The 20449-nt window shown below is 38.0% G+C and overlaps 2 protein-coding genes across 6 annotated transcripts in view; both read right to left on the bottom strand.

Moving 5' to 3' along the window:
- Positions 1–443, bottom strand: part of LOC144041122 (fidgetin-like) — a 35437-nt gene extending 34994 nt beyond the window's left edge. For 2 of the 3 annotated variants that reach the window (XM_077555265.1, XM_077555266.1), the window contains exon 1: positions 183–443. Coding sequence is in view for 1 of the 3 variants with exons in the window: in XM_077555263.1 (XP_077411389.1) it covers positions 51–86 (36 nt within the window). In the remaining 2 variants the exon portion in view is untranslated. Of the gene's footprint in view, positions 1–50; positions 123–182 lie in introns of those variants that run through there. The other variant, XM_077555263.1, reaches the window with a different exon arrangement.
- An 11420-nt stretch (positions 444–11863) lies between these two features.
- cenpe (centromere protein E) overlaps positions 11864–20449 on the bottom strand; it is a 28370-nt gene continuing 19784 nt past the window's right edge. For 2 of the 3 annotated variants that reach the window (XM_077577763.1, XM_077577753.1), the window contains 11 exons: positions 20175–20372; positions 19153–19365; positions 18023–18217; positions 17463–17618; positions 16130–16279; positions 15670–15770; positions 15495–15592; positions 14069–14201; positions 13662–14002; positions 13548–13586; positions 11864–12031 (listed from right to left, as the gene is read on the bottom strand). In XM_077577763.1, coding sequence (XP_077433889.1) covers positions 11967–12031; positions 13548–13586; positions 13662–14002; positions 14069–14201; positions 15495–15592; positions 15670–15770; positions 16130–16279; positions 17463–17618; positions 18023–18217; positions 19153–19365; positions 20175–20372 — 1689 coding nt within the window. In that variant the 3' untranslated portion in view covers positions 11864–11966. The remainder of the gene's footprint in view (positions 12032–13547; positions 13587–13661; positions 14003–14068; positions 14202–15494; positions 15593–15669; positions 15771–16129; positions 16280–17462; positions 17619–18022; positions 18218–19152; positions 19366–20174; positions 20373–20449) is intronic. The other variant, XM_077577757.1, reaches the window with a different exon arrangement.

Consider the following 20449-nt stretch of genomic DNA (forward strand, 5'->3'; position numbering starts at 1 on the left):
GCGTTTCTAGAAATTAATATCAAAAGAAAAAAAAGAAAAAGACAACCCACGCTGGCGCGTCCAATTAGATAACTTGTTGAAATCATTCACTCTTCGTTTAAAACGTGCCACCCTTCCAAAAAAAAAAAGAAATGAAAAAAAAGATACTGTGTTTAAACCCCCCATGCTCTCCTAATCCTTACCTGTTATTTTAGCCACAGGTCGACCTCGAGCGTGGGGCTTGGTGTGTGGGGCGGGGAGGCGGGGTTGGGGGATCGTGTTCCGTTCTAGGACAGCATCGGAACCAGGAAAGGTTCGGTTGGTAGAGTCGGGCCCGGGCGAAGCATCCCTCCCGTGTCGTGCGAGCGGCTCACCAGACGCTGACCACAACCGCCACTGCCATGTTGAATCTCAGCAGCAGCAGCAGCGGCGGCAGCGGCGGCTGCAGCACTTCTTCCCAACCAGATGCTTCTCACCCTGACCGACGCCACGCCAGCCCCACTGCGCATGCGCACACGCAGCGTTCACACCGACCGTGTGCTTCTTTGAGTTTTTTGTTTGTTTTTATTTATTTATTTTTTATCGTTAGCGGTCGTTAGTAACTTAGCACAAATACTTAGTTACTGTAGTTAAGTACATTTTTCAGGTGTCTGTACTTGAGTATTTATTGTTCTGACTATTGTGGGTGTGTATATGGTAGGTTTTGACGCGAAAAATAATACGTGGCTATTTTTCTGACTACCTTTGACCTTTTCTCTGTGTGATGTGTTTATCAATATATAACCAATGGTGGGACGTGCCGTAAATGCCTTCATCAAGTAGTTTATTCAGACATCTTAGTGTAGATTTTACCTTAGGTGTGATTGTGTGTGCATCTACGCCTGGGAGTGTTTTTTTTTTTTTTTTTTGCATCAAGTAGCAGGCAGGCAGCAATTGTTACTGTACTTTAGATTTTTCAGGTATCTGGTCTTTAAACACTGACCTACCGGTAATTGAGTGTTAAATGCCTAATCTAGCCACTGACGTCACTCACTCAGCCACACCCTTTAAAGGCACACATCAACAGTATTAATACTTTTGACTTCATTACACAAGTTGTACAAGTTTGTTGCTTTGAAGGCCATATCTGTCGGCCAATAGGGATGCTCGTTATAACAATGACAATACGGCATGGTTTTATTAGCCAATTGAGTTTTTAAACGTCCATTGAATAATAAGTGAGAGTTGGTAAATGTGTTTCACAAAATGCTTGTTTGTTTTAAATTTTTTGTGATAATGAAATGGTTTTGTTAATGTGCTTCTCAAAATATGGAGCACAAAAGAACAACATGATTTAACTCTACTGTTAAAGTGGGGTGGCAGGGATGGCGCTACAGCCGGGCTAGGGGGGCTATACAGCTGCGTCAGAAATTTGTGTAGCCCCAATTAAGTCCCCAGCATTTGATTTGGTATTCTAAAATATATTTATAAATGAATTTTTCAGCCCCCCTATGTATCGGTCAAGCCGCCGTTTTTTGCCCCGCGGGAGTAAAAATCCCGGAGCCACCATCATGATGCACTCCCGCACACTCACTCACAAATGCACATCAACGTCCCGTCAGGTTTTTTAATCCTCCCGAAATTGCCAAGTCAAGAGTCATTTGATAGCCACTAAACCTTTTTGTGTAGCCTGACCACATGATCCTAACTAGGATTATCTCATTTTAAGTACAATGACGTTATTAAAGAAATGATGAAAAACATGTTATGTATTCACACTGTTACAAATAAATTGTATGCCTTTTTTTTTTTTTTTACTGCTGCTTTTGAAGTCATTATTTCATGTCGTCTAAAATAATTGTGCTCACTTAACTCTACCCTTCATGTCTGCAAAGACTTCAAACATAACACGTCAAAATAAATTTGAGCACAGAATTGTAGCATAAAAGTGCTGTGATACAAATACAATAGATCTCATTCCCATGGCGATTAAAAAGACGTTATGCAGCTTATGCTTTTTTTTTTCACAATTTACAACATCTCCCAGGTGTATGATTACAATTTATCAGATATTCTTTAGTCAAAATACACAAAGGATAAAGAACTAAAGCACTTGTGAGACTGGTTGAAATGACTCGCTTTTGGGAGAGGGGGCATTTGTTGAATCTGGAGTCAGAGCGTCTCAGCTTAATCTTCTTCGAAACATCTTAATGCCGCCTTGAGTGTGTTTATGACAGAAGTCGGAGGGCAGAATATCGTGAGCAAGGAATTTTCTTTTTCGGTATTTTTTAAGTCAGACTCAACAGCCAGTGTGTGGAGAGGGGCTTTTGGTCTGGCGTTGTCACTTAAGAGTGCCTCGTTATCCGCCTTGAGTGCGTGCACAACACTGGTAGGAAAGTGGAAGTGCGGGGAGTTTTATTTTTATTTTTTTATCCGACTTGACAGACATTGGACAGAGACTTTGGACTGGTGTGGCCACTTTAGAGTGCCTCGTAACTGTGGCAAAACAAATAAAATAAAAATAATGCCCAGTGAAATATAATCCACACTGTAAAAAAATAAAAAAAAAACATTTTTTTTTTTTTTACGGGAATTTTCCGGCAGCTGGGGCGCCAGAAAAATACTGTGAAAAAACTGAAAATTACCTTCTTGTAAAAACATTTTTTTCCACTCCGTAATTAAAGTACAAAGATTGTATTTAATATAACAGTATATAACAAAAATAATAATTAATGCCGTAAAATAAACATTTTTTTTCGAGAGAATAATTTTTTGTAATTTCACAATATTTCTCTGGCGCTACACGCTACTGGAAAATTATCATTTTTTAATGATATATATATATATATATATATATATATTTTTTTTTTTTTTACAGTGTATATCTCATTAGATATCCTTTAAAAAATAAATGTTAATACAATGAATGCTACCATCTTTTACATTACAGAAATTTTCACAGAAAAAATGTTAAATTCACAAATGGTAAAATTACCTGTGGGCAGTATTTTATTTTGAAATGGCTTGGGCAGAACTATCAAAAAGGTCAAAACGGGTCACAATAACACCTAGGGGTTTTAATTTCTCATTAAATCAATTTTTCTTTCTTTCATTTTTTTATGGTTTTAAGTTTTATTCCATTAAATATTCCATAAATATTTGTGAAATTACGATACATTTGTGAACATATTTTTACAATCAATATATGTATTTCTAATGCGTTTTTACAGTTACAGTGATTTGATATGTAAAATCAGAGTTCATTTTTGTAACTTAAATGATATTCTTAAAATACAGAAGAAAACATTAAAAATAAAAAGTAAAATTCTGTTACATTAGTTTTGTTTTGTACAGTGCATCAATTTGAGCCTTTAAGTGGATATATACTCACGGCTCAAGCATGTAGCATGAAAAAGATGCTAGATGAAGTAGCATCCATCCTCCATCATCTTTTATTCATGAGTTACACATTAGTTCTAAATACAAAAATGTCTTTGACATGCAAATATCAAAGACACGGGCATGCAAATATTTACTAGGAAAAGTCTCTTTTGTAATTGCATCCTTGTAAACAAGCATTAATCTATTGGCTCCGCTGACCGGGCTTCCTGTTTGGTCCCTGCAGCTGAGAAGTAATTTATGTCCGCATGTCCTGACCTCTGCCCTTTATTGTATTGTGGGCTGCTTGTATAACGAGAACAACGCCTTTTTTGTATTCACATTCTGAGCACAAAAAAAAGATGCCCTGAGGAAGCAACACTAAACAACACTATTGGGACACTGCATGCTTGGACACTCGTGCAAAATTCTGCATTTTTGTGCGCAGTCCATGCAAGAGCGGCTTTAGATTTTTTAACAGGCAAACTCGTCATTTGATTGTTTGAAAACTTACATTTTAATTGCCGCACTTATGTACGGAATTGTATTAGATGCACCAATTCTTGTGAGTTTACCTCTGACCAATTTCCATCTTCGTCTCAGGTCCTTAATGGCGTGATCACCATGAACTGGGCTGTAAATCTCTCAAGCAATATCTTATGGTTGAAATTAACCCCCACTGAAAGTGTTTGAAATTCATGAATTGTGGTAATACTTACATCACAAGATACATGAAGTCATGTCTCTGTCTCCACAGTTCAAATATTAGAAGCACAAAGTGGTCCCCTGGTAGGCCTGGCTTGTGATGTATTCTTACCAACCCCCAATTGCACAGCTTTATGATTCATATTTGACAAGTGAAGAACATTCAAGCCAGACAAAAGAAGTCATTATGTATATTGTCTTCTTCAGCACGGTTTCATATCTGGACTTGGTGCCGTAGCTTTGTGGTGGTGCAATAGTTTAGATGTGGCCAAAGTGAGGAAGCAACGCCTGATTTGTTTGGTAGAACTAAAGAGGGCTACACATAAGCTGCTTTTCCACCAACAAGCCCAGGATCTTTGAGGAACAGGAGTTCTTGGTTGTAAAATTTCTGCAGGTTAATTCAAATGAGTTTGATGAGCCCAGCCGATGTAAAAACAACACCACCCCGAAATTGACCATCCAATCAGCCTTGGTCGGTGCATATGGAGGATCAAAACTGCCCAAAATTCAAAATAAATAAATAAATGACTAAAAGTGAAAATAAAAACGGACATAAAAATATAATTAAAAAATGTTATTCAAATGAGGGGGTGGTCTTAAATGTGTCTTGGGTGGTCGTCGTCCATTGCTGGAGCTCTTCATGTAAGCCAGCGAGACTTCCTTGTTCAACGAGCCGCTCACTGGACCAATGAAAGGTAGTTTGCAACCAAGACATGCTTAGGACCGCCCCCTCATTTGAATAACATTTCATCCTGGGATAGCGTCAGCAGCATGAAATAAATAAAAGTGAGAGCAGAGTGTTTTTATTTATTGATTGATATTTAATTCTATTTATATATTTATTTTTTGTATTTATTTCGACTATTTTTATATTTATTTGTATTTTTTGAATCTCGTTTTTTTTATTCATATATGTATTTTTTGTTATTTTTAATTGTTGTTTTATTTAATTTTTGAATTATATATTTTTTAATCAGTTTTTATTTTCAATCATTCTCCACCTAATGAATAACAGATCCTAAAGTGAGTACCAAGTAGGAAATAAGCTAGTTTCCCGAAAACCAGCTCAATCATTAGCTCTTTGACTGCCAGACGTTTTCAGAAAAGGGATGCCGTGGGTGCCAGCCGATTTAAGCATTTTGACTGATCTTTCAAGGTCCACAGAAAATTATGTGTTTGGACTATGGAAACACAAAAATTTCCATTTTTCAGTAATCAACAATAGAAAATGGTTAATTTCACCTCTGTTTTGAAACAAATGTCTTTTAACGTCTTTGGCACTCCTCCATAGGATTTTACTAAACGTTATTTAACGTTTTTGGCAGTCAAAGAGGTATGCCAATCTATTTGAGTTTGAGTCATGCCAAATTGGAAGTTTATAGTGCAAAATGGTAATGACCCAAAATGTTTGGCACAATTCAGTCGTTTTTGTTTTGGAGGTGTTCTCGCTTTTGTTGCCAGCTGTTTAGACATTATGGCTGTGTTCTCAGTAAATTGCCATTGTTATACACCTTGAAGACTTCACAGTGTACCAAAGTGTAATTTCTTCAATCCTGCCCCTTGAAAAGATATAATAAAATATTTACAGAAAAATTAGGGCTTTTTTTTTTTAGATATAGTAATGTGAATTTTTTTCAGATTATTGTCACAGATAACACATTCATGTTCACCACTGTTCATGTGTATCTTCCAAGTTATTTCGATAGAGTGCAATAAAGTTGTGTGCGTGCGTGTGTGTGTGTACTTGCTGGACACACTTGATCCCTTTTCTCCTGCCTAGTGTGGAATCAGCCAACTGAGACAAGGCCGCCATCACAAGCAGCTGAGTTGACCTTGTCAGGAAGACGACCCCCACGCCACTCAACTAGACTTTCCACCATGACAAACAAAAAAAATAAAAAATAAAAAATAAAAAAATGAATTATGTGAGTTTCGAGATCCCAGATTTGTCTCTTAAAGCCGGACGTATGTAGTCTTTAAATTGCTAGCACAATTTCAATTTAGCCTCACTTCACTCGCATGCTAACATGCGCGGCGCCACAACGAGGCAGCTACATTGCTAGCTTGACTTAGCTAGCTCACGATGTCGTATCGGGAAAAAAAAAAAGAGATGTTGCCAGTTTGATGTCGTATATTTTAAGGACTTCTACAATCAATTAAAACATAAAAGGGGATCAACTTACCCGATGACCTAATGGGAGCAGAATAACTTCAACAACGGTGGTTGCAGACGTCCATATGCAGCAAGCCGCGCTCTGGAGTACAGAGATGTAGAATTCCTTCTTTTGAACTTTTGTTGCTAAGCAGAGTAAAAAAAAAAAAAAAAAAAAAAAATGTCTAAGCATCTACTGTATAACCATTACCTCATTCACTCACAGCCATTTTCACTGAAGCAACCCACTTCGCTCTCAGCTGTTTTACTGTTTTTTGACTGATTTTGCAATAAAATATTTTTTTCCCCAAGTTTGCAAACTTAAAAGTGGGGGGAAAAAAGTTAAACTATTAGAAATATGGCTGCATCTCTTAGTCAGTGATATAGTAATTTCATAATAATTCCTTAAATTGAGTTAAGATTAAAAAGATGTACTGTAAAAAACGAGTGTGATATTGATTTGTGTTGATGTAATTATTAGGCCACTAGATGGCATAATTGCATTTGTAAGACGTTGACAGCTCAGTGCATTTTTCTTTTCATATTAAGAGCTATTTAATCTTTAACTGGAAGTAACTTGTGAAATTTTGCACTTTCTTTAAATGGTAAAACACGACTTGACCCCAGTCTCCACAAATATATGCATTATTATTAAATTTGTTACTACTACATTTTGATGTGGACAGGTCTACTGACTTGAGACTGGAATTCCCCCAGTACAGACTTTCCATTAATCGCGTAAAAAAAAATAGTGGTTTTAAATTAACTCCAAATTGATGCACTAATTTTGACACCCCTAGTTTTGAGATTAAGTCACTATACCACCAAACAATGCTACACGTGCATGTCTCCGCTGCAGGGGTCTCAACAAAACAGAAGACTGATAAAAAAAATAAAAATAAATTAAAAATCAGAAAATGCTGGTAGGTGCCCTCTACCTGCTCTCTTCGTATGCCTCGAGGAGCCTGAAGGCATCACACAACTGCACAACATGCACAAAAAAAAATCAACAACAACAACAACAAAATCACCCACCTATTGTCCTATTCTTTTTCATCGGAGTGAGGCGGAGCCTACACTGGCTGCCTGAATGGCGGGGTACACCCTGGACTGGCCGCCAGCCAATCACAAGAGACATTAACACCTACGGCCAATGGGCCATATGCACGGCCTCACATGAAGCAAGAGTTGAGGGAAAGCTTGCGGCGTTTGTCTCGGGGACGGATCTTGCAGCAACTAATTAAGCACTTGTCAAAGGTTTGAAGCCAGCTCTTGAATTCCAATGAACAGCGTCCGGTGAACAAGCTTGCGGTTTTTGCATATTTTATCAATGGTTCAGCTTCTCTTCTGTAACCTTTGGTGTCCTTTAGGCAAATCAGGGCTGGCGGAGAGCCATCGACGAGCTTCTCTTGTTGCAGATGGCAGGAGGCAAGCAAGGCTTGAAGGTGGATCTGGTCTTGGCATAACACGCAAGATTATTTCAAGTGATTTATGGTGCAGGAGTGAATTGTGTAAACACTGACCTTCCCTTTCTTTTACAGCCAAAAGATAACCGGCCAGGGAGATGTGAGGTGTCGAGTCCGTTGAAGCCCACTTGCAAATATGAACCTTTGAATTTGTTTATTCTGTCAGATGCAGAATTGATGAGTGGGGTGAAATGTTTTAAGTTATCAAGTCCCTATCTGGCTGCTGCAAGTGGGCTTGAAAGTGCCAATATTAACGAATTAGCCCTTCCATGTACCATTTATAGTGGAAGCTCACATTTATAGCCGAAGAGAATATCATGTTAAGATCAGTGCAAAGTGCAGTCTAAGTATGCACTCTCTCTCTCTTTGTTTTTTTTTTTGCTATCCATAAGCGCCGTTACACATGGCAACGTAAGATGGCCGTTAGCGGCTTCCCTTCTCCCACTATCATTTCTAGCGCTACAATGCAGTTAGCTAGCTAGCTAACTTTTCAGCTAGCTATTCCTGAAAATGTCTCTTCCCTTGATGTCACAATTTACAGAACAGCGTTCGTTTTATTTAAATTACAAAGTGAGATGGTAAAACGGAGTCCAACGCCCCCCCCCCGCTCAAAAAGGGCCCCACAAACCTGCAATCACGTGAGCTAGCTGGTGGCTAGCGAAGGACAGCGATGAATCGGTGGGAAACATCCCAAACACTTTAAGTTGATATATTTTCACAACTGAAACATATAGACAGCGTTAGAGTGGGGACATTTTTGACTATCTTGAAACCATTTTTTTAAATATATATATATACACACACATATACATACACTTGACGATTAAAATAATAATTAAAAAAAAACAACATTAATTTTTGGCAGAGTTGTTAACAGCATTATGTATTGCAGCGCATCAGATTTACAAGACATCTTTATTTTCACTTTACATGGACTTTAAATATCTCCCCTACCTTTCTTTGCACTTCAATATTTGCATATCAAAGAAATCCCAATGGGACCTTCTTTGCATATTTACATCTGATTTGGAACGTTAAATGAACATGTCAAAAACAGTCGTGTTTGGATCTTTGTGAAGGTGCGAGGACTAGCGAGCTTGTATAATTAGCACCAGAACAAGTAACATTGCCAAATGAACAAAAAGAAGCCGAATTCAAGCGAGATTCAAACACCACCAATAGGCACCTTTCATCTGTTGCCTTTCATTACACGTATTCAAATATTCCCATTTCACCTTTGGACCTCGATGTTTGCTAAATGATAGCTCTCTTTGAATAATAAAGACAAAAATATATATTGTAGGTATGCGCTAATGTTCCTTAGCCAGTAGTGACATCAGGTCCTCGAAATTCCATCACTTTCACTTCTGAAGGGGGTTGAATATTTTTAGACTGTTCACAGTTGTAAAAGGAGTTTTTGGTTCAAGGTCGTTTTTTTCCCTCTGCTTGACAAAAACAATCTGTCTTCTTAACGTCACCGAGTTCAAAGTCACAATACAGTAAAAGCGATCAGTCATTTTACCTGACAGCCGAACGTCTCCACACTGTTATGTTCATTCTCTGAAACCAAATTTAAACTTTTTTTTTTTTGTCCCATGTTGATGGGGGCAGAAGATGGGGGGAGGACTCGGAGGTCCCTTTTTTTTTTTCTGCCATTGTGGTGACATGTTTGATGTGATGTGTGTTTCTTAGCATGTCTACAGATGAAACCGTTCGCCAGCTTCTCCCTACTGCAAGAGGGGCCTAAAAATGTGATTGTTGCTTGAAGTCAATATTTTAGATTCAGGAACCTCCCAAATGTCCCAATGCATTGATTTGGGTACATTTTTTAAACAATCTGTGTTAACATCTGCATTTTATGTGTGGCATGTTCAATTTCACGTACGGCGCACACTGTTTTTAAAAAATGCTGAATTGGTTTAAGTTCAAACAAAATTCAGCACTGTGGCACTGTTTTTGTTCATTATGAAATTGTCACCCAAGCATGAAATAAACATTTTTCCCCCTGAAAATGTTTAAAACTGCTTGACTGGATTCTTATCCGCATATTCGGCAATGTACACAGCATAAAGGCTAGAAGAGGAATTTATTACAGCTTAACCTGGTGTGATATGTGACGTTTAAAACGAATAAAAAGTGCTGTGCCTTTTAGTCCATCTAAAATTGTCATTAAATTGAATTATTAATTTGCATCTGTGGCCCGGAATTGATCAAGTCCAGGGTATCGTACTATGAATTCATATTCCACTGGACAAAGATGATGTACTGCGTTTTATTCTTTGCAGTAAAACAAACTCCTAACAAATACAGTGACATGTATGCTTTGCTCGCTCCGAGATTTCACCAGCTAGACAACGAGTTAACGACGTTCCAAATAACCAGACTTTGTTTTCCTTTTGGGCTGTTTATTTGAACAATGGCCTCTGACTATTACCCTCTTTAGGTCGTCGTAAAACTAAAAAAAACAAACAATGTGTATTAGCTAACTGTACACGACACACACTCATGCTAATAGCTAGTTACATTGCACAACAGTCTCTTATCTCTAATACTGTCCTAAATTAACTAAAATGAATACACAGTGTTATTTTCTTAACATCACATGTACTTACGGACAATTCTTGTCCAAAGCAACAACTTAACAGGATCCAACAGTTCGCGTAACACAAACGAGTCGGCGTTGCGTGCTGCCACATTGGAATTCTCTCTTCTCACCACAACAATGAACAAAGCAACCCCTGGAGGGCGCTCTAAGGTTGCACAAACTCAAACGGTGAACTTCTGAAGGGCAGAATAACATGAAGAAAAAAAAAATCTTCCAAAAGAGGTTTAAAAAATAAATAAATTTCAACGCAAGTATCAGACAAAGCTAGCCCAAGTAAACATAAAATGATGGTGAAAACTACTCGTATAAACCCTGGCCCCGTGTGAAAAACGATTTTGACACCTAATGAACTTACTGTGGCTAATGACATTTTTCAGAAATGTGCTTCATTCTTAAAATCACATTTAAAATCATCCCCAAAAAATTAATTACCAAAGACACACCCGAGCTTGATTAGTTCTAGATCCGCTCAGTAAGCAAACACCGAAATAGAAACCTGTCGGATGAAATGAAGTCCGCCAAAAGATCAAGAAAATCGGCAACAAAATGCCATGATTCAAAGAAATTCAGAACGTGTGATGTTTATCAATTACAAATTCACCCCAAAAGCTTTGGAATTCCAGCGAATCGCAAATGAGTGCCAGTAGCCACAACTAAAGAATATATGGCATAGCCGGCCTAATTAAGGGCAAGATAAAGAGCAAATACTTTTTTTTAGACAATTCTGCAACTGGGGTAAGTGTGCTCCCTGTTGGTTGGACGGTGACACTGCAATGGAATACTTATGGCAACATTCCAAACAAAAACAAGTCTAATTGATAATGTACTTTTTTTTTCTTTTAACATGTAAACGGTTTAATCTAAAATCAATTTCATTCACGTATTTTCTATACGGCAAAAATAAATAGACAGGACAAATAACATCAAATAAAAACTGCTTATTAAACTTAAACCATACATGCATAATAATAGTTTGGAATGCAATGTAGTATGTGGGAAAATCATCTGGTGCGCACACACACACTCATTGACATGATTCATTTCCTAGCCCCTTCCCCTAACCATACAAAATGATTACCTACCCCCATTTCTTAACCTAACCTCAACCATAACCCGATTCAAACTTAAACTCTAAAACCAAGAAATGTCACCACAATTTCAAGTTGGTCCCCACAATGGTAGTTAAACCTGGAAAAACACGCGTGTCTGGGCCCCTCAATAAACGCACGCGCGGACAGACATAGTGAACGTGCTTTGGGTAAACACTTAGCAAAAAATGAATGCTATAGTGGTCATTTTTTTGGAGAGTGCATTTAGTGTGTTGCTTGAGTAAACAACTGCTAACGGCTAAATACTTTACACACACTTAGTTCCTCACCCCCCTTTTTTTCTATATTTTTTTTTTTACAAACACCAGAAACAGCATTTTTGTTAACTGCACCTAAAAAATATATTACTTCCATGTCCCTCTCTTAATGACAGCACAGGACACAAAATGCTCTCAGTAAAAGAAATAGATACTTTTTTTTTTTTAAATGCTCAAAATATTTTCAGTTTCTCATGTGGAATCAAAAATAAATCACTGAATGACACTGCCAATAATTAAAGTGTTTGCTTTTATTGAATTCTAATAAAATGGATTTAAAACAATGAACAATTAAGAATGCTGAACAATGAATGGTGTATGAGCTAAGAACTATATTCACTGTGTGATACACGTTTCTGGCCCATCCAGTGGCTGAGATTGGCATCCAGCCGAATTGGCATCTGCAAAATAAGGGGGGCGGGGGGGGTTGATAGTCATTAATAAAAGTACCTGTGGAAATAACACCACTTGACATTTTTTCTGCCCCTTTACTTGCTGAGCCCAAGAAATTGTGCTGAAAACACCTCCCCGTGCATTTGTTTCACATCATCTGATCAATTGTTTGACACTTGTTTTAAAGCAAGTGTCGTCCAAACAGAAAAGGAGTCTTGATTTTTCATTCATCACGTGCAAAACAACCCACCAGTGTTGGTAAAGTTATGCTCCAACATTATAACATGTTGTATAATCAGTTAAAGATTGGCCCAAGGTAGTGATGCGACGCACGTTGAGAAATATGAATTCGCCAAAAAGGGAGGATGTGCATGTGGCTGCAGGTCGTCGTGTCAGTGCAAACAAATGTCAATCGTCAAACATCTTACAAATTGCCTTAGTCGTATTTTGACCCAAAATATTTTTGCCTTAAAACATCCACATTATAATGGGAGCCACTTCTGTCTGCTAAAATCTGCAACAACATAGCATCATGAATTTTACCCCTGAAATCAACTTCTTAAAAATGCAGGGTGACACAAAAAAATGGGAACTTTTTAACAAGCCAATAAAACCAAAAGTGATGGAAGAAAAATGTGTTATTCATAATAATTGAAACCTTAAAACATGCCATTTAACAATCAAACAATGACGGAATCCCTGCAATCCCAGCTGAGATGTTGCAGCGGTCAATGAGGAATCTCAACAGCAGATTCCGGTGGATTCGTGTAGGAAGAATAAAAAAAATAAAAATAAAAAAAAAAATGAAAAGAAAAATAAAAAGGAAAATTTCAACATTGTTTCTCACTCTTGGTTTTATTGGATTGTTAAAAAGTTCCCTTTTTTTGTGTATATCCTGTATAATCAATATTTGGTTAAACTTTTTGTGATTTTTGGGGCGGGGCAATTATTTTTAGGGTGGTGAACAAAGTTAAACCTAAAATTCAAAAAACTATTTCGTTAACGAAATAAAATAAATACGAAGATGCTTTTTAAAAACTAAAACTGAAACTACATTTTATGTTTACAAAACTAACCAACTATAATTATAGCAAAAATGTCCTTTGTTTTAGTCTTTGGTAATAAATTTAATGCATACGCCTTTGGAGATGATTTGAAATGTGATTTTAAGTAGATTTATTTTGATATTAACCGGAATAAGGACATTTGAAAGTGTGTTACACAAAAGTGACGTCATCGAGCAGCAGCCAATAGAAAAGCACCTTCAGATGACGTTTGCTCCAATGTTGTTGTTTTTTTTTTTTTTAAATATTGCGCACAAGTAATGCACTTTTTTTTTTTAAACTAAAACTGATACTTAAACTAACTAAAACTAAGCATTTATGAAATAACAAAATAATACAAATGAACAGAATCACCTTGAAAACGAAATAAAAACTAACGAAAATGAAAAATTCCCAAACTATAATAACCCTGGCGGTGACGAGATGTTAGTTAGCACCCAAAATGTGATTGGCTAGTTACTTGTGTCCGCAGATTCCCCATCGGGAACACCGGAAACATCTAACAAAGACAAACAACATCCTCATCATGGCAGAATTGCAAATAAACGGCACTTCCAAGGTGGGATTTGTTTACCTGCACTGATTCCGAGACTGGAATTATCGAAGAACAACCTGGGAAAGGTTCTGGAGAGGATGTCGTCATTTGCAGCTTTGTCAAAAAATTTGCTTTTGGGAGAGTCAAGCAGTGGGACTCTTGGCGAATCCAACAGCGTCGTCTTGGGGGAGTCCTTGACTTTTAGGGGCGCAAATGCGGACTTCTTTGGGGACTGAGGGAAGAAGTCGGGGCAGACGGGAAGTCCATGTTTGGTGGGCGTGCACGGCAGCGCCGACTGGACGTTCTCTTTGGCCTTTGACTTGAGCTTGATGGCTCTGTTCTTCCATTTGCTGACGTCAGCCTGCAGGCTGGAAATCACGCTGGGGGGCGAAACGGAACACGTCAAGAGGAAATCCACACTTACTTACGCTGCGTGCTCGTCTTACTTTTCAAGCTGCGCGATTTGAGTTTGTAGCCGTTTGACTTCCTCCTCCAGTGCGCTCTTTTGCAGCACTGCGCTGTGCTTGTTCAAACCTCGCGGGTTCACCAATCGCTCATGAAGCTCTTCGCCCTGCAAGACTAAAGAAACATTCAAGAAACTTTGTATCATCAAAATAACATTGACATTTTCCAATACAGTGTTCCCTCCTTTCTCACGGGTTCATCTTTCACATTGCTTTTTTTTTTTTTTTTAACTTTTTGGTTGTTTTTTTAACAGTGTATGCATGGACGTCGCCGCCGCTGTCCGCCATTTAAATAAAAGATACAGCATGTGAGAAAATGTTAACGCCTACGGGAGAAAAGTGCATGTATAAAGTGTGTTGTGAGGTGTTTTACAGCCTTAAAACATAAATAATAAATGAAAAAAAATATAGTATGAACAAAACGAATATATATATATATATATATATTGTGCTTTATAATGAGAAAAAAAAAAATGCTTTTAATGGAAAAAAAATTAATGTAAATGAAAAAAGAACATATAATAATATTAATAAATTTTATTTGTAAAGCACTTTACGTTTGATATCAAACCTCAAAGTGCTACAGTGGGTGTAACATAAAACGCATGATGAATGAAAAAGCATTTATAATAAACTAAAAATCATACCAAAATTAAAAAACAAATATAACGGGAAAATAAAATTTGTGCAAAATTAATGCGGATTTCCATTATCGCGGGTATTTTTTGGAACGCAACACCCGTGATAAACGAGGGAACACTGTTATTTGCAAAACAATGATGAACTAATAACTCAATATGCATTATCCCTCTCAAGTGAAATTTTTCTAATCACTAAACAATGGCAAATAATTTATTAAACAGTAATCAGGAAAAAGATAGTCCTTCCCAGAGCCGTATAAAGAGACTTTGGCTACAGCGTGATTGGTAAACAGCTGGTCACATGACATATGGACGCCATCTTGTTACCCTGCTGAAACAAACAGCTGGCCAAACTCTCGCTCTATATGGCCTGCCCCCCCCCCCCCACGATTGTTTGGTTAATCGATGAAAAAAAACTTCAAAAAATAAAATAAAATAAATAAATAAAAATAATACAATTGCTCTTTTTTGTACTTGACAAATGTTTGTTTTTTTTATCCAGCAGAGCATGTTTTTCAAGTACAGATTATATATATATATATATCTTTTATAACTCAGTTTTCCACCATTTTTTTTTAACGCTTATGTGCGATATACATTTTAATCAATTCATTCATTTTATTTTTTATATTTAAGCACAGTGTATAATGTTACCGGTGGCTTCCAATGATAAGCCTCATTTTTAAAGAACATCTGGGCCTACTGTTGCATTTTAATGGTGGTCAGTATTTTTCTGTGGTAAAAAGTACGGCGAGCCACTGCCTTACACGAGATCTCTCCTTGCTGCTGCAATGTCCTTAAAGATTCCTTCAGTGTCCTGACTGACGCTTCCTTCGCATGCAGAACGGTGGTCATCCTCTGGATCCTGACAGGCAAACATTTGGTGCACAAGGTGAAGAACAGGGAGACGATGGTACCGGTACTGTTGTGGCAGGTCCTTACTCTTGTTGATGCTTATCATAAGCAACGCTCAGCTCCATTTCCTTCATGTACAATCGAGCTTGGGCTTTCTGCAGATCAGCAGCTGAAGGCGATTCACGTTTCTAAATCAGGAAAGCGGTGCGTAAATAACAGTGTCGCATTAAAGTACGTGTGGGTTCCAGTTGTGAATATGACCAAAAAATAATTTATTTAAAAAAAATAAACACACCAAAAAAAGTGGCATTTGAGACCATTTTTTGTGTACGAGTGAAGAAAAAAAAAAAGTGCAGTGTGTGAGGGAAGAAAATTCAGTAGGATGTGGAAGAGCTTTTGAGTTGCGTGTGATAATTGCAGTTGTTGGTGTGAAAATCAGAAGTGTGTGAGATCATACCAGTGATCTAACAAGAGCGTTTCAGTAGTGTATGAGGTCATCCTGAATTATGTGCCCTCATAGCTTTCAAGTAATGACACTGAAACCAACCTCAGACTCTTGCAGTCGGCCCTTCAGGATTTTGATATCGTTCTTTTGCTCTTCAAGTTGGGCCCGACTTTCCAGAAGTTGTGTCTCAAGTTGCTGGAGAACCATCTTGTAGCTGTTGCTTTCTTGCTGGGCCTCTTCTAGCTTCTTATTCTTTAGCCACAACGCCCGATAAAGAGAACATGTTACTACTTTTTACTATACATAGCCCACGGGTCTGTTCTATAAATAGCTCACTAGTGATGGGACACTGACTTACTAAAAATGTTCATGTTTATTTTAAACTTAAAAAAAAAAGGTAGTATGTAGAAATTGTTGCCACCTAGTGGTGAACTAATAGAATGCAACAACATTTTAAACAGGGTTCTTGCAGGAAAGTTAAATTTTAGACCCTTTTAGATGATTATGAGAATTTTTTTTAGACCAAGTTCAAGTCATAGCAAGCTGGCGCTTTCTGGCTTTCGTGTGCAACTCAAGGGCCTTCACGTCCAAAGTTTCCAACTTTATATATTTTTTTTGCGTAAATCTATTTGCAGCGATCGTAGGCTTTTATCTGCCGGGATCCGAATGAAACAAACTAGATGCTATGCTAACCGCTACGAACTACCCGCCTGCCCGAATTACATTGACTACAAAAAAAAAAAACGCATCCCCTCAAATGCCTCCTTTCGCTTTTGGTGTTGACGTTTTTCAGCACCAGACAGTAAAAACGCAACGGGGCACTTTTTTTTTTTTCTACAGAAAGTTCTCAGAATGGACAGAGCGGATATAAGAATTTTAAGACTTGGGTAAAATATATTTGGGATGAAAATATGGGTGCTTTTGAGATATTTAAGACCTAAAATTGAAGTTTCTGAATTTTAGACTCAACGCACTAAGGTGCCTCAGAGAGAACACGCTACGCAAGCCGTTTGCGTACGCAAGTTTGTCTCCGTCCTTCGGGATGTGAGCCTCCTGTAAGGTGCGGCGTGACTTACAGTATGTAATACAATTAGCGATTACTAGACCTATGGGGAAAAAAAAAGTACATTGATGTGATAGAACATTTTTTGATTATTGAAATGAATAGTGGGTTTTTAAAATAAAAAATTCTACATTGTTCATTCTGTTCTATCCAAATGTAATGCTGAGGGGTGGTTTACAAGAGTTACTACTTAATTGTGGCATAAGGAATTTAGGCACTAGCTATGAAAAATCAGTAAACGTATGAACACAGGATCTTTTCTTTAAATTAATGTTTGTTGGGTTTAATATGTCAATTAAAAACATACAATTCTTTTCTTTTTCCCCCTGGGCCATATTGCTAAGCCCCAAGAGAGGTTAAGTTGAAACCAACCTCAGACTCTTGCAGTTGGTTCTTCAGGGTTTTGATATTGTGCTTTTGCTCTTCAACTTGGGCCCGAAGTTGCGCCTCATGTTGCTGATCGGCCATCTTGTAGCTGCTCCCTTTTCGCTGGGCCTCTTCCAACATCTTATTCTTCAGCCACAAAACCTGGTAAAAAATAAAAACATGTCACTACTTTGCTAATACTAATTAGCCCTAAAGGACAAAAGCGATACTTTTGCTCACACTTCTATCTTCAGAACTGAATTTGAAGTCATGCCTAATTGTGCAAGGTGGCTGCTATCATGAATAACTGTCGAGAAAGCCTGATCATAATTATATGATACTACCGTACCGTAGGGGATGTTTGGTATCTGGGCATTACAAAAGTAAGATAATTGGCTGTCATTCTCAATAGATGCATTTGTCTATTATTTTCACAGAATTTACTTGCGTGTAATATTAGGAGCAATTGCAATTTCCTTTTGGTCACCGAGTGAACTCAAAAAGTTGCAATATAAATGTCGAGCATAATTTGTTGATAGCCATGAACCTAAATCGATGATACTTACTTTTACTTTCTCCTCAGATTGACGGAGTAGTTGTTGGTTGTTACAGAGGACAGTCAGCTCTGACCTGGCTGGAGCTTCCCCCAGCTTCTGTTGCAGATCGGCACACTTGCTTTTTTCTTCTTCCAACTGGAACTGAGCCTGCGCATTCAGCTGCTGCAATTCCTCGCACCGAACATTGCGCTCATCAAATATGCCCTGCAGGCGGTTCAGAGAAACGATGAGCTTGTGTATGCAAAGGCAATTTGATCAGATCCAAAGTCACATTTTATTTCGCACGTTTCCATCAATTCTCTTTTGCTCTACGGGGTCTTTTGTGCCTAAGTGCAATGGGCGTCTCCTCGGGGAACATAAAAAAAGCTGCGGTTGGACTAAAACTTGTAACATACTGTCATTTGATTTACTAACAACCTTCAAAAAAAACAAAAAAAAAAACACACTAATATTGGTGAATTTTGCCTATTGTTTGGTTTGACCAAAAATTTCTGCGGCTGCTTTGAGTACAGCAATTTTCCTTTGTCGTTTTTCAGGACACTTTCGACAGTTTTTTTTAGTGGCACCTTTATGATAACACTAACCTGAAGTTCAAATGGCCAAATTACATCAAAAGTCCAACTAATTTAATTTTTTTTTAAAAAATTTTTTTTACTTGTACTTAAATGTTACAGTTTTAGGATCTGGAAGAAATGATCAGAATATCACAACCGAACATTTTTCATTGTCCAACCAAACTGAATCACATAACTTTATAATATCAAAGAACTTCATCTTGATGGTCCTACACATGATCCCAGTCAGACTTTAACACATTCTGAAGTTTTCTCGCCAGCTCAACAAATGTTCTGCAAATTTGTAGTTCCTTTAAAACAACTTTGTGAGTGGTGAAAAGGGCATTGAAACAAATGATGGAAACACTGCACAAGCAATATCGCAACATCCAAGGTCATATGCAGTTACTTTCTCCTCAAGTTCAACAAAACAGCATTTAAATATTTAATTGTTTCCATCTGTTTAAAAGGAGCGTTATATTAAAGACTGGCTATTTCTTCCTACTTAGCAAATAGGAAAAAGGCAAAATTGTTGACCAAGTTGAGTAAAAAAGAAAAAAAAAGTAATGAGTACAGACAACATACCTGCAAAATCCTCTCTCTGCTTTGCATCATTGCAGATCTTCTGTCAATCTCAGCACTAAAGATGCGGTGCAGCCTGCTGACAACTAATGGTGGCCTGTCGTGCTCATCCTGCACCTGCTTGAAGAACCTCGACCTTTCTCTGACCTCAGCAGAAACTTCACTACGGTAAGAATGCAAGCCTGCCCCAAGGTTCTCCAAAAAGTCGCCCATTTTCTGTAAAACCAAACCAAAAGCATGTTCGTCCATTTTAAAAGCAGCAAAGATCATACAGTGCAGTCAATCCCAAGCCCAGCATGATAGAAAAACCGCCAGAAATTAATACCCAGTACCCACCATCACCAAAATGTTGAGTTGTCTATACTAAATAGACCACACATACTGTATACTGTAACAAAACAATTTCTAATTCATCTTTGGCATCTTTTTGCAGCATTTTAGGGCAACTCAGAACTAGCACCAAAATGCAAACGGGTAGGATTTTTAGCGAATAATGGTTTACCCCACGCCCCGCCTCCACTCACTAAAGGGGTAGATGCCACGGACGTTCGACTTTTACACATCAGCACCCCCCCACCCGCACGGTCCCCGCTCATCGGCGGGAGGGCGTCTCGGCTATCTGAAATATTTCGGACACTGAGACAGACACTACACACTCGCAGCCTCAAAGGCGGAAGCGCAAGTCCTGGGACGCGGCCCACACGGCGCAAACCAGAAACAGAAACAAAGTGGATGGGTGAAAACCCGGAAGTTCCGCCTCCTCTGTGGCATATAGCTTATTAAATAAATAAATAAATAAAAAGTCTATAATTTTTTTTTTTTTTTTACGCAAACAAGAGCCCAATGCAATACTTTTTTTTGCTTTGGCCCAAACATAAACAAAGAATATGAGTTTTTCAGCGAATAACGGAATAGGTGCCCTAAAATATTCAAACAGGTAAAGTCATACTGTAGGTGAATTAGCGATTGCGCAGAGGATTGCTGTACAGATTTACAGGAATAAAAATGAGTTGGGGTCAGCTCACCTGCACATACAACTGTCTTTTTTTTAGCAGTTCATCAAGTCTGTGTTCCTGATCTGTGCGACAGTGCACATCTTTGGGAGAGGAAGCTCTGCATCTCAAAACATCCTGCGAGCACCACTCCTTAAAGACGCACACATCAATTCTGACCAACTCCTGAAAAAACTTCTTGTATAGTTTAGCCTTCCCTACAACGGAATTCTGGGAAAGCAAAGCAAGAGAATTTTGTATGTCAAGAAAGGACTTCAAGGAAATCAATGGAAAGAATGTACAGTGTG

The sequence above is a fragment of the Vanacampus margaritifer genome, chromosome 1 (assembly GCF_051991255.1).
Source record: "Vanacampus margaritifer isolate UIUO_Vmar chromosome 1, RoL_Vmar_1.0, whole genome shotgun sequence".
Classification (NCBI taxonomy): domain Eukaryota; kingdom Metazoa; phylum Chordata; class Actinopteri; order Syngnathiformes; family Syngnathidae; genus Vanacampus; species Vanacampus margaritifer.